The following is a 17,913-nucleotide window of genomic DNA, read 5'->3' as shown; positions in this document are numbered from 1 at the left end:
GATGAAACCAGGAGATGTCCTTACTGAATCATCAGAGCTGAACAGGTGATGGAGAAACAGGTTTACCTTTTAGGTGACATGAATGAGTTGAAGGGAAGAAATTAACTGTTTCTGAGAGACAAATAACACTAGGATCCATACTTTTCTTTCTTATTCTCATTTAAAATGTCTAGCTTTTAATAAATATTTATCAGAATCTTACAACCAAGTTTTCATCTGATGTAAAATGCATAGAAATATATTACTGTATTCAGTAAATATTAAGTCTAGTAAATACCCTAGTAAGTTATAGTATTCTTTCCTTTGGGAAGGTACCATCTGTGCAGTCTGCAATTCTGTTGAAGAAAGATGTTGAATCTATTTGATTACAGGAGAAAAATAATAGATCTCTGTGCATTTGTTTGATACGTGCATTAAATTAAAATCAGTTTTGTCAATTAAGCATCTTGAAACAGAGGGTGGGGGAGTGGTTCCCTATTTTATTTCTTTTCTTTTGTTGCTGGGACAACCCTATTAGTTAGGTATATGTAATTATAAATTAGGTTGATTTATATTTTTGCTACAGACCGTTTAGAATACCAGAATAGGGAGGGTGGTGTAGGTTTAAGTTTATTATAAAGGCTTTATGGCTTTTCCTATAATACCATGGTGGGCCGGTCACTAGTCAAAATGCCCGGGCTGATTTTTGTCCCAGTCCAGCCCTGCTGATCACATATCACAATGTGTGCTATTTCAGCCAACAGTGCACCTATATCTTCTCTGAAAGTCAACTAAATGAAAAGCGTAATATCTAATTTCATAAGAATGGTTCAGTGTTATAGCCTCTTACTTCTGTAGAAGACAATAAATTAAGACCCTTTCCAGGAGCTGAAAAGTGCTATATGTGAAATGTTGTAAGAAGCCACAAAATATCTGGGAATCCTCAAAAGTTACAAAGGAATTAAACCAGAAAAAAATTTATCAAAACCTGCATGGAGCAAGAGGATTTACTTCTCAAGTTAGCATCAGCAGAATAAATTTAGACTTAAAACATCTGATTTGTATGTTTTTACTAAAGCTTCATCAGAGGTTTAAAAGATACAGACGATACTCTCGAGACTGGATTAAGGACAGGAATGAAGAATGTGTTTTTTTATTTCACTCCTCCTGAGTACAGACACTCTTTCTTCTCCTGACAGCCAGATTCAGGGTGCCTGCCTGCCCCTTTTGATCTCTATCAGTAACCGAGGAAGCCGGCTCTGAGCTGCGAGCCCCGGATTGAAAATAAAACCCTTCTGAGTCCCGCTGTTGCAGCTCTTGCATATCAAAGTGGAAACCAAACATCAAACCACAGCTGATTTCCTGGCTTTTAACAGTGTGCGCTACAATTCTGCTGATGATTCTTTCATATCATTCTGCTACCAGTCCAATAACACTGGTGTCATCATGCATTTAATTACACAGCAGAGAACCCAGCCTTCTAAAACCCACTCTGACTGTTGGTTGGGGAAAAAATGTGTTGTTGTTTCAGCTTAATTGTGAAACAGCACAATGATAATCTCCTAGTCTCATTATCCAGATGAGAAGGAGCTCTTTGTCTGAGTCCTACAGCATTAGTGCAAAACAGTTATTCCTGTCCATTAATTAAAAAGCTTTTTAATTAACTTTACTGTTAGCAGACTGCTTTTTAGCTATTTGTGATGCATAATTGTACATTACAGTTGGGAAAGGCAACTCGTAAAACATTTAGTCCAACATATTACAAAAACTGAATTATAGCTCCACTTTCTTAGCTTACAGTAGGGCCGTGCGGTCTTCTCCTGCTGTAGTTCATATGCTTCACGGTTGAATGTGCTGTGCCTTCAGAGAGGCTCTTGTGCATGCGTGGGTTGTAAAATCATGTATATCACCTTTCTTCTACATTCTGAATCTTGGTTTGAAGTTTAGCACGTTGTTTTGACCATGTCTACGTACCTAAATGGGTTGAATTACATTCAGGTATGACACTAGTGTTTAAAGAGGTGTACCTAATGAAGTGGTAGGTGAGTGTATACTGACATGAGGGGCATTTTCTTGTCCGTTTCATTTCTGACATTGGCGTCTTGAAACTATGATTAAAATTATTGTTGGAAGACATTTTTGAGCAGATAAAAAGCAAGTCCGTGGTGACAGGCTGATGTGAGATCAGTAAGGTGGAAGCAGGAGAACAGGAGCAGAAGGATACTGAAATCATCACAGGGGAATATTTTAACATGCGAAATATTTTTGGGAGCAGGATTTTGTAGAAGAGCTAAAAAGGAGAGACATTTTTCTTATCCTTATTATGTTTTACATCTCTGGGCTTCCACAGATCCAGCTGCAAGTGCTTTATGCTGTTTACTCAAAGGAAGTGTGCTGCAGGGACTTCCTCTGAGTAAACAAAGAAATGGCAAGATAGCATTATGTAATATCGGTGTTCAGTGGGCACGGACTTAACAAGTAAAGATGAGGGATTTTCTGGTTGGGGAGGGGGAGGCAGTTTAACATTTTATCTTTACATTTGATTATTTCATCAAATTCTTCAGTAGCACTTTCTCACTTATCCGCCCGACTCAGCTGCATCAGATAGATAACTCAGCTGAAGGGTTGTTTTTTTTGAATATTGCATGAAATGGGTGACCTGAAAAGAAAAGGCAAGACCATGTCGCCTTCTTCCATCATCTCAGGAATCTTTTCTGATGATCATGTCATTGTAGGTGTGGAAATGGTTAATAACTGAGTTGAACCCATTTAAAAAAACAAAACAAAACAAAACAAAAAAAATCCCAAAGGTCATTAGGAGCAGTTATTGTTTTTTAGACCAACGGGTGTGGAGGTGTGAAAAAGGCTGGGGACCACTGGATTAAGAGACAATAGACTACTTAAAGACACACAGGAAACCAGTGGGTCATATAATGTCCCTGCAGACTAATTGTGATTAAGTTAGTTTAGGGTCTACTTGACATTCATGCACAATGTGCAGCTATTGTTTGTTTCTTTGTGGTACTTCAAATCAGAATAACTATGGTCTGGTTTGGTTTGATTGGAGATTGCAGAACGACAGGCGACTTCTTTCCAATGCCAGTTTTTTAATGGATTTAGGGGGGGGGGGGGCTAAAGATCCAAAAAAAAAAAAAAAAAAAAAAAAAAAAAAAAAAGGACAAACGAAGCAAGTGACTTTTTATTATTTTTATTCACTGACTAAAAGAAGAGAAGCATTCATTCCACAATAATTCAAATCAACATTCGGCAGGTTGACCCCTCAATTGTATGCCATCTGTCATTTCAGAGGTTTTACGTGGAGGTTTATAACGCGTCCTCCCTTTTCTTCACCACAGAGCCATGGATCAACACTGTTCAATGATAAAATCTGTCCTCTTACTTCCAGAGGACTCTTACCCTGCAGACTAAGCCAAAAAAAAAAACAGCTGGGACAATTTCAAATATCACTTTTGTGCCTTTTCTTGTGGACATTTAGGGTAAAACTCTGTTTTGCTTGGTCTTAAAAATCCACAAGCCATCCTTTTAATCACACCTTGGTCTGTTTGATATAGCTCAGGTGAGTTACAGAATTGACTCACTTTTAAAGCTCTGTGCAGAACAGATTTGGAAGTTTTTTTTTTCCTGAAATATGCTCTGTGGTACGTGAAGTCTATCCAGCTGTGTTCTGGGTTCAGTCTGGTTCCCTGCTTACAGAAAGGAGGTAATAACCCGGTGCTATGTGCTCACGTTAACCGACACAGTCGCACAGGAACGTTACGCTCAGAATATTCAACATTAACGATGGTAAAACCATTTCTGCATAAAACACAACAACAGAGCTTCTGATTTACAAAGTCTGCGTGATTTCAGAGTATACTTCATGTTCATAAATTGAACCCGGACATGTGTTGCATAAGAGTATACCACGGTAATGCATTGTTGATACCTATACAAATATGCACTGTGTGAGTTTAGATATCTATATAGTTTATATTTCTTCCTCTATGGTTTTTCTAAAGATGCAGCCGGGCGCGGTCAGCAATGCTTGTGCCCCCTTTGTGGCCACTAGTAAGACTGCTGTTATTGCAAACTGTCCTGATTTTAAACAAATGCACAACATTCGTACCACGATAAAACTGGGGCCATCTAGCCAGTCTCACAGAGACCAAGAGTGAGCCCGCCGTCACCGCTGCTGTCGCTGGGCTGGCTGACCAGAATCAAAAAGATCTTAAAACTAAATGATAAGATTTCAGAAATCATCATAAGGCCAAGTATTGTCATTGCAAGTTCTTATTAGTTTACATCTTCGTTTCTATTGTATGACAGTGAGAAAAACCAAATATAAAAATAGGAGGAAAAGAAAAAAGAAAAAGAGGATGAGTGTGGATTATATGCATTCCTCTTGCATAGTTGTATTGCTGGACTGGGCAGCAGGCCTGCCTGCCTGGCTAATTAGGAGGTTTGGCTCTCCAGACTTGACAAGAACGACTTTGTTTACCAGCCAGAAACATCACAGCCACAGTAGCTGAGATCTAAATGGAGATAGTTGGCCGACACTGAGCATGAATATCTATCAGGTCCCTGATACAGTCAGGCGCTGCGTGAATCTCGCCATGCATCAACGATACTGACAGAATTTGGCCAGGTTAATGCCATCAGTGCCATTTTGTCGTTTCGCCTCTACATCTACAGAGAAGCAAGTAAATGATAACACCATTACTATCGCACCCAGGCTGACATCATCATCATCATCATCATCAGCTGGCTGGAAAACTAAAAGCCGGAGTGTCCAAACTTCCTGTCAGTGCTAGTACATCTAGCCTCAAACACATGTACTTATCTCTGTTACAGGACTGATTTTATACCAGTGCAATGCACATCCAGTGTTTGTCTCCAAGTTACTGAAACACATCAGGAAGCTAATCAGATTTGTCACATTCCTGCATGCAGCCAGCCCTCTGTGAGCTCATTCAGTCCTGCATGTACTGGTAGTAGTCTGTGGTCAAAGCATTTAAATGAGAAAACAAACCTAAAAAGAAATACAACCTTGCTATGAGGAAACCCTGTCTCTTCATGTTAATCCACCAGAAACACTGAACCAGCCCTGAATGTCTTTTAGGGAAGGCTTCAGGCCCAGAACCATCTTACTACCTCTTATTTCTTAAGCTATTTAAGTTAAGTTTCATTTTCCAGAACATTCTGAGAGTCAACATCACAAACCCTCGAGTCGGCATCGAGTCTAAGCAACGATCAAAGTGGAAATGAAACTTGTGATGAGTGTCTGCCTGTGGCTCTGAGCCCGCGTTTAGGCGATGCAGATTTGACACAGTCTGCTGCTTTGGTACTAAAATAACACACACACTCATGACCCTGTCCATGTCAAGGGAATTAGCAGTGGCTATCACAGAGGTTTCATACCCATCCCTCTGTATAACAGCCTTGATTGGACAGTTCTGCAAGCATGCCACCAAGGCCAACTTTCTCAGATGGAGTGCATTAGAGGCCAGCTCTGTGGGTTCATTTAGGGGCCATGTGAGCCCAGTTATCTTCAAGGATTTCTCTGAATGCACATAACAGCACAAGAAAAAAATTAAATAAAAAGAAGCGAAATAATAATTTAAAAAATAGTTAAAGTATAAAATGGTCAAAAGGGCTGCGGCCACTTGAATGTGCAGTAAGTGCTGGTAATGGTCTCCTGAATAACTGACATCCCATCATCCCTCCAGAGCCTTCAAACCTGTCATTTTTAATGGCAGGACTCATTAAAAATAAGGCTCTGCTAGCTTTGTGTCAGTCAAACAAACTCTGTCTGCATATGTTATAAAAGTCAGCCCAGCACAGGCTCCCGTGCATCCAAAGTGAACATGCATCTGTGTCCTTAACATGCAGTCCTGTTTTTCACCTGCCAGACTGACTCAACATGTGAAACCACCTGATTCCACAGCCCTCTTTTTTTAGCACTGTGATAGTCAAGTTGCTTTTGTCACCCCCCCCTGTCCTTTGTGACTTTGTGTACCGGACACAATATGGCCTCAGAATGCTGAAGCATGGCATCTCAGAAACACACATTAGAAACTCAATTTACTAAAGCTGCTAATCTGGTGTGACTCGTCAGTTCTAGATGCATCTCTGATCTCTTCACACATAGACCATTCAAAGTAAAAAATATATAGTTTCTGTAGATAATCTTCTTGCAGACCTTGCAGCAGTAAACTGTTTGCATGTCAGACGGCCTGAGCGACGCCTGTGTGGAATGTCCCGTTCCTAGAAGATCTCTAGCAGCAAATCACTTTATAGCTCAGGACTAAACACTTCCCCTCAAACTGGACCTTGGGTACAGGCTTACTGGCCAAACACCACATCACATGAGACACATGGGCCTTTGTCCTCACTCTGCCATCTTTCAGGGTGCAACTCCTCCTGGAAGCATCTGCGAGAGTGTTTAGTCCCTGACTTTACTGAGATTGAACCTTCTTAGTTTTACATTCATTTGTTCCTCACAGTGAAACAGACGATGGACAGGGAAGAGAAAGGAGGAGGAAAACTCCAGATCACTCTGCTTAAGCCTCTGTAGGAGTGTCCTGCACTGGACCGGACTTTAAGCAACATGCACTGTAGACCCTGAGTGCCGTTTAGAGGTAACACTGTACAAGATGTGCAGCAATGCTGATCCAATAATGCCTTAAAACCCATATTCTTGTGTTTCTAAACACAGGGCACAGTCAATGACCAGACGGGAAGCCTTTTGCTCTCAGGTCTGGATTCACTCCAACCACATGGCGAGACTGTTGACATTTTATCACGTCCAGTATGGTCCAAAGTGTAAGAAGGACAGAGTTTGACACCAAACAGACTATTAATAGTCAGTGGAATAAACATAGGAAAAAAAAGGAGTGGAGAAATATCAGAAAAGTAGGAGCTTTAAAGGAGAAAACAATACTGGACCAGCCTCCAGTCAGTGTGTGTCTTTGTGGGCACTTCAGATAGACTTGTGTCTGGGTTAAGTTTGTTCCTCTGTGGTCTTTGGCAGCTAAGAACACATCAAGGGTGGAGAACAGATCCAGTGACTCCTAATATTCTTTCAGCTTCAGGCCTGAGGTTTCCATCGTCCTCCTCCTTTTCCAAAAACCGATTGAACCCTGAGAACGAATGATTTCTGTTCCTGTTTCCCGCTGCAGAAGAAGTGATAAGACTACACTGGTGAACATGAGCAAGCCTCGCTCTCTCCCCTACAAATACAAATACACACAGGCATGCATACATCGCATGGGACTGCACAGCCAAAAACATCTTATTTATATATTTCTACTGCATACAAGTGAAAAGCTGAGCAGAAAAATGTAGGCAGGATCCGAGAGGAATCAAAACACGATGGCTGCTAAAACCTTCATCACTGCAGCTTTTAACCCTTAAAAACTGAACTAATAATAACAACACCTAACAAAGCCAATATTTTTCTGACAGGCAAGGTTTGAAAAGCAGTGAGACTTCAGAGGCTTTCAGGCACAAGATGGCTCAATATTTAGCTATTGGCCACAATGCTGGACTGGTTGCACTTCTGTTTGACCTCTTGTCTCCTTGGAAGGATAAACCAGGATTTCTCTAAACGTGCCTTCACTAAAATAGAGTTTTTTCCATTTCTAGTTTTGTGGCGCAAGTATTTCAGCAAGCTAACAAATCTGAACTGTAATTCTGATTATCTGAGCTTAATCTCTGGTAAAAACACCATTCCTTCCTTTAATTTTGGCAGATAAACAGCCAAATCTAAGTTCTAGCATGAAGCCAATAAAATCTAGAGACTTGTGAAGACAGGAAAGTGCTGATGAAACGAGAGTGGAACAGCTTCTTAAAAAAAAAAAATCTACTTGCTTATTTGAGGTGACCATTTACTGTGACATTACATTCTACTAAACACTGCCGTCATTTTTACACCTCTTACCTGTCTGACATCTACGAACAATACGAAGCTCTAACAGCTCTAACATCTCTCAGATAAAAGGGCTTTTAAAAAGAAGAAAGGAGGAGGAGGAGCGTGGAAGAAGATGACATTAAAAAACCAACACGTTTTGGTCTGAATGTGTGATGTTGGTACGTTTCCCCTCTGAGTGTACAGAGCTATTTACAGCCACAAACAGCCTTTAAAAGAAACTCTTGGTACCAAAGTGCATTTATCCTGAGATATGAACCAAGGACTATAGAGATTATCATGGCTAAACCACCAAGGTCCCCTTAAACAGACAAGCAAACATTTGGTATCCGGGGCCAGTCGCTGCGATTAATTCATTCTGAAACTAACAAAGTGCTGGCACACTGGTTCCATATCAGTCCATGGGGAAGAGAATAAAATCACTAAGGTCAACACTGTAAACTATAGACCCTGATATGGACCTTTACAGTGTGCAGTGCCATTGTCCTCGATCTTTGCAAATCCATGCCTGAGCTGAAGCCATTTGGGTGGGCAGCTTTTCTGACAGTGGCTCGTTTACTCACGAAAGTTGGGTACATTTAAGTCTAACCCAACTTCCATTTTTCCTGTTAAAACCTCAACTCAGCTCAGAAAACTCCAATAGGACCTCATAGCCACTGAGCAGTCACAGCACTGTAGGATCACACTGCTATACTGAGCCCAGTAATCAACTGATGGTGTTCGGGTCTATCTGGAGTCATTTGGTCTATGATGCCTCGCTTTAGCTGTTAACATTCATTTCATGTATTAAAGTGATCGCATTCACTTGAAAGCAGACAAGTAAAGACACTGACTTAATCAAAGTCATGCAATTGTGAATGAATGAGGACAAGCTCAGCCAGACCCACAGTGCCAAAGCATTTCACCTCAGATGACCGACCATCAGTTCAAACATTAATTGGGCCCAGCAGGTCTCCCATTGACAGCATAGATTCATTTGAACCACCCCACAGCCTCTCAGTCCCTCACATCTACTGAAGATATAAGACACGTGCAGCAAGCAGCATGGTTGTGCCATTCTTTAGTCTTTATCAACCATAATCTTTGAAAACAAATGTATGATTAGGTTTGCTGACCCCTCCGACTGAGGGTCTATCGGATGGCAAGATAAACAACAACATCAATAACAACAACAACTGTAGCCAGAAAACAAGGGGCTGTTTCAAAAGGCAACTGTGACTCAAGAGAAAATAATCCAAAGAAAATAAAATAAAAACAAAACTTCAACTCACATTAACTGATTGTTTCACACAAGCTACACAACATTGCCACCACTGCTGGTCTTAGAGACATTAAAAGCCTACCTGAGACTGACAGAAGCAGCTTTCGTCACATGACCCGAAACCTTACTGTGCTGCTGCATTGGAGGAGGAAGAGGAAGAAGGGGGGAAAAAAAAGCAGTCTTGGCTGTCAGTGAAACCTACAATGTTAAAACTCAGCTATTCAGCAAGAGTAAGCCTTCAATGGCTGGCCAACAGCGTCAGAAATGAATTAAGTTACATTCAATGCACCCATTCCTCCCTCCTTGCTCTCAATCATGATTTGTTCCCCCTCAAAAAGAAAGAAGAGCTCTTCCTACCAACAGTACTGCTGCCATGACCTGTGTGATAGCTGCTCCTGCAGAATACTGCTGCTGTTCTAACATGGCCTCACCAAGAGTTTGGAAGCTGTTACAAAAGAGATTACTTAAATCACAAATATACATATGGCATTAAGGAACAAAACCCCGTTTTCTTTAAAAAAAAAAATATAAAATATGAAGGACTACTTGAAGATGTTTTTGACCTCAGAGCCCTCCAGCGTCATGATTTTTGACTTTGTGTCATGCATCCCTTCTGCGTTCTTACAAACAACTGGAAGGCTCTGAAATCAGAAAGGCAGAGATATTCATCCTGAAAGTAGAAAAAGAGTTTCTAGTTGTCGTTTTGTGATGAGCTGAATTTTGTAGTTTGGCCCTGAAAGCGAGTCAGAATACGGGGCTTCCCCATTTAGCTAACGCTGAGGTTTCCCTAGAAAGTCAACAAGTGAGCAGGGTGCAAAGTGTGTTGGCAACAAGCATGTAACAATATTCTCCTCAACACCATCGGTAAGGATCTCAAAACCCCTAAACTATTTTGGCTTTGAGTCGCCCCTCCCTCAATAATTATCAGTCATGGTGATGACACGGCTGTTACATTAAAACTCACTAGCAGCAGCCACAGCCATTTTACAGTGGCGTTTCCCACCCGGCTGGCAAGGCTCTCGAACTAGTGGACAAGTGCACGAGATGCTCTTTCAGAGCAACAGAAGAAGCAGCTATGGTTGTGTTACCCAGGAAGTTACTAATCAGTAAGTTTACAGACTCCAGACAGATGGACACAGAGCAATGGTTTGTTAAAAAAGATTAAAAAAAGAAAAAAAAGAAAAAGAAAAAGAGAAACAAAAGAACTAAAGTTAATAGCTTGTGCCTGAACACACAACCCTTCTTAAATCCCTACAGTTCATCACTCAACCCGCCTGCCTGTCCTGTTCTAGCAGTGAGCAGGATAATAATATATCTGTATTTAAATACACACAAAGCCAATACAGGCAAGGGAACCACCACGCGGGAAGAAGGAAAAAGAAACCTCAACTGGGTTATACAAAGAGCAAGGAGGGATGGAAACAGTCAAATTAAAAAAACAAAGGAAAACAAAACAAATCAAAAGGTACATTACACAGATGCTCCAGAGGTTATTAAGGTGAAGGAGAGAGCTCTGAATACTTGTGGGCAAGACCAGACCAGACTGAGCTGAGCGGGCGCTGGAAGCCGCACGCTGACCCACAAACTAAAACCTGTGAAGTCCTGCCAGCTGTCAGATCTCTGTGTGATATTCAAACCGAATGCTTTTCAGATTGTAATTAGCAATCCAGTTTTAAGTGAATACTCCTATCTGCAATATACATATATTTAAAACATCAGAAGCTGAATCCATTTTTCAAGCGACTGGCCAACTGGATAATAAGAGCAGCAAAGCAAGACGACGTTGAAAAATGGTCAGACTTAATTATGGAAAAAAAATTTAAAAAATAAAAACAATCAGCTCACGTCAGTTCACATAATTTATAGACTATTCTTAAGCTCCACTTTAGAGTTTTCGTTGGGTCTTGGTCTGGTCTGGTCTGGTCTTGACACAGTTTAGGCTGTGATGTCTTGGGTTTGCCATCCCCCGTCTACATGCCCATGCTGAAGGCGCGCAGCTCATGATGGAAGTGCTGGGTGGGTTCGGACAAAAACACGCTGGAATCCAGGCAAGGCTGCCAGACACGGCCGAGGCCCAGAGAAACCTCCTTCACCAGGTTGTGGACTGGGTCGCCCTCTACGCACACCGACTGGTCTGGATCAAAGTCGATGCTCTCCTCGGAGACGGTCAGGACACGGAGACTGGAGCCTCGCAGTCGGGAGATGGCCACCAAGTTATGGGACCACACAGTGTAACCTAAATGGATTCAGGCATTAATCATTCAGATTTCAAAGCTAATAATGAACATGTTTTGCAGATTTATACTCGAAACAAACCATAACAACTTCTTTTTAATACGGCCTACAGGAAGGCAAGACTGCCAATGAACTCTGCAGTTACTTTACTGCTGGCTTCCTTCAAGCTACATTAGCTCTCCTGCTAGCAGCCAGTGCACTACTGCCGATTCGCAGTGTAGTAAGCATACCACTGAATTAAATAATAGTCTGTAGACTGGCTTTTAAATATATTTTAAAAAAAAAATACAATTATTCAGCTTTTTCCAGGGATGCAATCTAAAAATATTGGACTGGTGTGTCCACAGTCACAACAGTAAGTCCACAGCTTGCTGCACTGTTTAGAAAACAGTCACTACAGGCCTGTTTTGTATGGAATTATTACCACTAGCCACACAGATCTGACCAACTACAGCTCACATTCTATCAAAGAAACAAAACTGAACTCACCATGTATCACGAGTACAGCCAGCTGAGTACATCTCCATGTCAAGAGGACCAAAGGGTCTTCGTTACGATTGATGCTGAGGTCAGGGAAGTCAGGGCCATCCCTCAGGAGCAGGAAGTGAGTCAGCGTTTTGTTGTACTGCTGGGAGATGAGCTCCAGTGTGGCGTCGGTCACCGGCATGCTGTAACTGTCGAGGTGAAGTCGCTCGAGGGGAAGGCTCGGCTTTAGGACCCTGAGGAGCTCAGAGCTGTCGACCTCCAGGGCCATGACGTACACTCGCAGGTTGGCGCTTACACGAACCTGGGGAAGACCAGGTAAACTTACTGATATGCTACAATTTACTAAATACACAGAGCCTCAATTCAGCATGAAATAAAAGCCACAAATACAGAATCACAGCAGTACCAGTGCCTTCCAGTTATCCTCTGTAGCGGTCCCTTCTAATGATTTAAACTCCAGGGTGGCCCCGTTGAGCAGCAGGGAGAGGCGATGAAGTGGAGTTCGCCGTGGAGATGCCAGCAAACCACAAAGCTCAGATGTAAAGTCAGTAAAATCGAGAGCCAGAGAATGAAGGTTAGAGAGGCGATCCAACTCAGATGGGGAGACGAGGGGCCCTGAGGGAAATTCGGAGGAAAACTTTCAGTTATTCAGCATTACTGTCACATAATGTTTACAAACTATATGATGTAACAGACATACCTAGCTGATGGTCCAGTAAACTTAGGTGCTGTAGGGTCTCAGCTGAAGGATTGGACAGGCAGGATAAAGAACAGGAAGTCACCAGGCCCAGCATGAAGCTACAAGACAGCCACCTCAGCTGCCTGCTGTTGGAGAGGACCTCCATAAACAACTGTTGGATTCTATCGAGAGACAAAGAAAGACCATTTAAAAAACCAGAATGACTACAGCTGCCGTCAAATCTGGTTTAAAAAAACCCCAAAACAAAACAATCCCCAAAATCATTCCTGACAGTGGAGTAAAGAAAGAAAAGATCATCAGGGTATATACACTTTCAAAATGTCCCGACTTTATGTGTTTAAATGTAAGCCTAAAATGGATCTATTGTAATGATGTCCAAACAATTTCGACACATACACACACACACACACACACACACACTACAATCAGACTGGTGGAGCTATGCTCAGCAACTTGGTGCATTTCACACAGTGTTTTATGGCCAATTGTGTCTACAACACAAACCACAGAGCGCAGAAGCTACACTGAAATCTCATTTTTATTTAAACATCACTTACTGAACTACTGCTCAGCTACAAAACAAATCCACAACTGCTGTGAATGAGACAAAAAGCTATCAAGGCAGGCAGTGATGTGCATGTTATTCTGAAAAGCCAGTAGTCCATGTACTCTGTAAGTTAAACTGACATTAAAAACACCTGACACAAACCGGCCAACTATGAAACTCTTCGCCAGTTAAGTGAATGCTATTGATCATACTGTTACAGTTCTGCTGAGGAATCTGGGATCCTTGCATTCATGTGGATGTTACTGTACATCAGTAAAAACTGCAGCTGGACAATACGCTCTGGACCTCAAGAAACAAAAACAAGGCACTGTCCTCATCCTCTAAATACCCTAAGAAATCCCATGTACATGCCCCAAAAAGTGAGAGCTGTCTGGGAGGCATACTGGACACAAACACTGTATTAAAAAAAAAAACGAGGTTGTGTGACCTTCTTCATAGTCCACTTCTCATCATTGAGACAGGGAGTGGATCTACATGTACCTATCAGAGCATGGCTATCCATCATCCACCATAATGTGTGTCCCAAATACAAAAACACTCAGAGAATGACGGGAAATAAATAAGAAATAGCAGCAGGAGGGCCGAACTCAAATGCAATGACTGATTTAGGCTGCTGCAATTAATAAACACAAATTGACAGAACATAAAACTGTATTCAAGTCATAACATTTTCTGTCTTTTTACTTTAACACACACACACACACACACACTCTCACTCTCTCTCTAAAGCCAGGAGCTTTTCTTTCAAGCTGTAAATATGTTTCTTAAAGCTGTAAAGTTGGCCATTTAAAAAAATGGAGTCTATTGGGACTGATTTGCTTTTGGAGCCAGCCTCAAGTGGCCAGCATTTTTGGCACTTCCGTATTGGTTTAATTCATTTGCTGTCTGCTCAGTGCGTACATGCATTCAGATTTGATGGGAATCAAAATTTTCCATCAGGGTCGATATACATAGACGTTGGATACTGGGTTATGTAAATGACCACTATTTAAAGCCCTCAGTCTTTTAAACACCAACAACACACAAAAACAAACGCTCCTTTTTCAGAGAGTCAATGCTTTGTAATAACACTCAGTTTTCTAGGCGGAAACCAGACACACACTTTGAGTGTTTGACGTGGACAAAGACTGTCCTGTGATGAAAAACTGTCTTTTCTTAATTTTGTAAATTAATTGCCCTTTAGAGACACCAAACACCGCAGACTTTCCATAACAACAAGAAGATGCAGTTTTGGAAATATTACTCATTCACACCCACATGCAGCTTTAATTATCACATTTGTCAGTCATTTCAGTGAAACCTGTTTTCATGCTTCGATGTTGTGACTTACTCATTGATCTTTTTGTCCCCCTGGTGGATTAGATGCAGGTGAGAGCTGTCTAGTAGTCCCTCTTGCTGGAGAATGAATGTGTCTCCATACAGACTCAGCTTCTGCAGATTTCTGAATAGACAAAGACACGTACAGATAGAGAAAAAAAATTGCAGTTATTACTAGAACACCTGTATCAACAGCAGCAAGTCAGATGAGTCATCCGATCCAAACAACTTAAAAAAAGGTTTCACCTGTTAAACAAACTGCAGCCATTTTGTTCAGTGTAATTTAGTCTTCACTTCTCCTGAGCTGCTTTCTATCCCGCACAGAATTATGGCTGCCCTGCACTTTCCCGCAGTGCTGTTGAAAGCCCTTTATATGCTGGCACCCAAAATAGATTGGCAAAGATCAAGCAGCAGTGTATACGCCAAAGTTGATTCTTTCGAACACTGATGCAGTCAATGTAAGCGTAGTGGTCACAATGCAGCCAATTACCTTGTTTTAAACAGACGATCTACACCTCTTTTGATAGTAATGTTTGGAAGATCACCAACATAAACGTGGCGAAAAGCAGAAAGGACGAATTTCTTTATAGGACCGGTTACAAACATAAGAGGGAAGGGCAGGTTTATCTGCAAATAGGATGACATTTTCTTTCACATCAGTGTTGTTTTGGCTAAATGAACCAAGAGGATTAAGAGGCAATAGATTTATTCATGTTATAAACGTATTGGAAAATTTACATTTTAACATTTTAAGCCATTTTATCACTTCAGTTTAATTTGGTCAGACATAAGTTACAATCAAATAACTGCAAATGACAATAACATGTATATGAATATCTTAAGAAATTAGTTAACAATTATTTTTACTGTTTTCATAATGATTGTGCTTAAAGTCAGCATCCCTATGAATGATAATGACGACCTTTAAATAGTCCAACAGTACAACGACACAAGATACCAACAGCCATTACATTTTTAAATGTCTGAATTAGCCAACTCAATACTGATAGGAACATATCCCCTGCATAAGTGTCGCACATGCACCAGTGCAACCACAAGGGTTTCATACAGCCGCACATGGCACAGGCGTACCTGCAAGGTGAAGCGCATGTTACATTTGATGTACCCACTTCCTGTGTATCAGCTGAGAGTTCAAGTTTATGGGCTCATGTGCAGCTACTTAGTGCCCTTAGAAAGAAACAACAACTTGCCTGTTCTCATTATTTGGAACATATGTCAGTGCTGGTGGAGCTGGCTCAGTGCCCCCCCCGAAAACAACAACAAAAAACAAAAACAAAACAAACAAACAAAAAACAGGCTTTTCATTACCCGATAGCGAACTCTGAAGTTAGAGGTTGTAGTCCTGATCTTTTCAAAACTACCATGCACAAAACAGACCATGGTTCTTAGATTCTCATAATGCTTCATCACCATGATGAGATCAGTGGAACAAGTTCATCCATTTCTTTCAGTTCTGCTTTCCCCACCAAGCCCACTTTCACAATTCTACATCTGGATGAACCCAAATTTGTCACATTTTAAAAGTGTGTTTGAATAAATCAGGTGTCTGGAAGTGGATTACCACAGATAGATCATTATTGGTGTCTATATGTTGCCTGATACACACCGATAGTCAGTGAAAGTGTTGTGTAGGAAGTGGGAGAACATCCTTCCTTTGCCGCTGAAGCTTATAAAAACAACAGCCTGTTACTGAACTGAAATGTTATCAGTTAAAAGACAGCATTGGCACCAAATGCAACTTTCTGGATCTAGCTAGTAAAGCTGTACACCAGCAGGGAAGTGGGAAAGGGTTTAAGTTATCCTTAAACTGAAACAACTTTAAAACAAACAACAAAGTAATGTCAAATATTTCAACCCCTTTAGTAGAATTAAGACAAAGCAACCAGTTTTGAATGCCAGCATCACAAAACACTGTAAAGAAGACGGGAGAAGGTGGAAAAAGGTGTGACACAGCTGCACCAATGAAATTAGAAGCGTTAACAGTGTCAAATTTTGACAGAGTAGGAGAAATTATCCTGTGTGTGTGTGTGAGAGAATATAAGTGATCACGTCCTACAAACGGACAACAGGCTAAATACATCCACACACTGTATATTTGTGTGTGTGTGTGTGTGTGTGTGTGTGTCAGTGCTGATATCAGCAAGTCACAGCCAACAAAGCCTTCTAGCCTCCACCAGTGCTGCATTGTACCTGCTGCTATGGAGAGACCATAATGAGAAGTGTAAAATAGGACAGGTGACAAAAGGCATGCAGATGCCTCGCACATGCACCACCATTTAATTTATGCATGCAAAGGTGCCCTTAATAAACCATATGCATAACGCTTGCTGCCACTGCAAAGACCTGGCATGATTACGTAACTCCTAATGCCAGGGTTTGTTTATAGCTAACTGAGCTAGCCAGTTGCTAGCTCACTGCGACGCATCTAAACCCGAGAAATTTAAAAAAACCAAAACAAAACAGGGCGAACATGTCAAGCGAATTTTTCACTCCAATTAAAAATATCAAAGCAGACATTTTTAGAGGTTATTTTCTAGTATTACCTATTGTTTCGGATGCTGGTGAACACACATAACACCTGGTCCAAGTAGGTGGCCACGGCATCCCTCCATCGCTCCTTGTGCTGCGGGTCGCTATCGGGACCCGGAGGCTGGTCCACTCTGGCGGACGGCGGGTCGCTGTTCTGATGGCTAAGGTTTCCTTCCACCGGTGCGAGTTCTAGCTGCAAGTCTCGCACAAAAGAGCCAAACTTTCGCATAAGGAACTCAAGCTTCGGGGTTTCGTCAGAGCTGGAGCATCCACCACCACCTATTCGCAGTTTGAGCTCGGTCCACAGCGCGGGGTAGAACAAACACTCCCTCCAGCGAGAGCACACAGCCGAGGCCCGGAGCTTGTCTCGGTCGGACAGAAAGGAGAATATGTGGACAATAAGCTCGCTGGGCAAAGCCATGGCTCCGACACCCCCGCACAGAGCCATGGCGAGCTAAAAACGGCAAAAGCTGCTGTCGAAAAACCAACCAGACGTAAACGAAATGTCACAACCGTTTATTAAAGCGACGAGGTAGCAGCTGCGAATAGCAGCGACGTTTCTTCCTCTCGGCAAAAACAAACCGTTTTCAGCTTTGCCTTCAATACTACTGGAACGTACCACTCCACCGAATTACACGGGGACGGAAACAATCCCCACAAACCTTATCAAAGCATCCATCGCAGGTATTTCTTTTTTATTTCCTAACACTAATATTTTATTCTACCACGCTGATGACTTAGTGGTATTTTCATCAGATTTGGAGTAACCCGTGGCCGCATCGATACCTTGTCACTTGAATGGTTTCATCCGAAGGTGCTGTTATTTTTGCCATACTGACGTGCTCCGTTAGAGGGCAGTGTTTCTCGGCTGGAAAAAAACCCGAGCCTCC

The 17,913-nt window shown here is 41.7% G+C and overlaps 1 protein-coding gene across 1 annotated transcript; it reads right to left on the bottom strand.

Annotated features, from left to right (window-relative positions):
• Positions 1-3,171: 3,171 nt before the first annotated feature.
• fbxo33 (F-box protein 33) lies at positions 3,172-17,646 on the bottom strand. Its single transcript, XM_005738711.2, has 6 exons — positions 17,038-17,646; positions 14,487-14,597; positions 12,589-12,749; positions 12,295-12,503; positions 11,892-12,189; positions 3,172-11,403 (listed from the first exon to the last, which is right to left on the bottom strand). The coding sequence occupies exons 1-6, from the start codon at positions 17,469-17,471 to the stop codon at positions 11,138-11,140; spliced, it is 1,479 nt and encodes a 492-aa protein (XP_005738768.1). The 5' UTR covers positions 17,472-17,646; the 3' UTR covers positions 3,172-11,137.
• Between the last annotated feature and the right edge of the window lie 267 nt (positions 17,647-17,913).

The sequence above is a fragment of the Pundamilia nyererei genome, unplaced genomic scaffold, assembly GCF_000239375.1.
Source record: "Pundamilia nyererei isolate P.nyererei 1_Seehausen unplaced genomic scaffold, PunNye1.0 scaffold00086, whole genome shotgun sequence".
Classification (NCBI taxonomy): domain Eukaryota; kingdom Metazoa; phylum Chordata; class Actinopteri; order Cichliformes; family Cichlidae; genus Pundamilia; species Pundamilia nyererei.
Note: the sequence above shows the minus strand (reverse complement) of the source record. Positions and strands in the feature narration are given on the sequence as shown.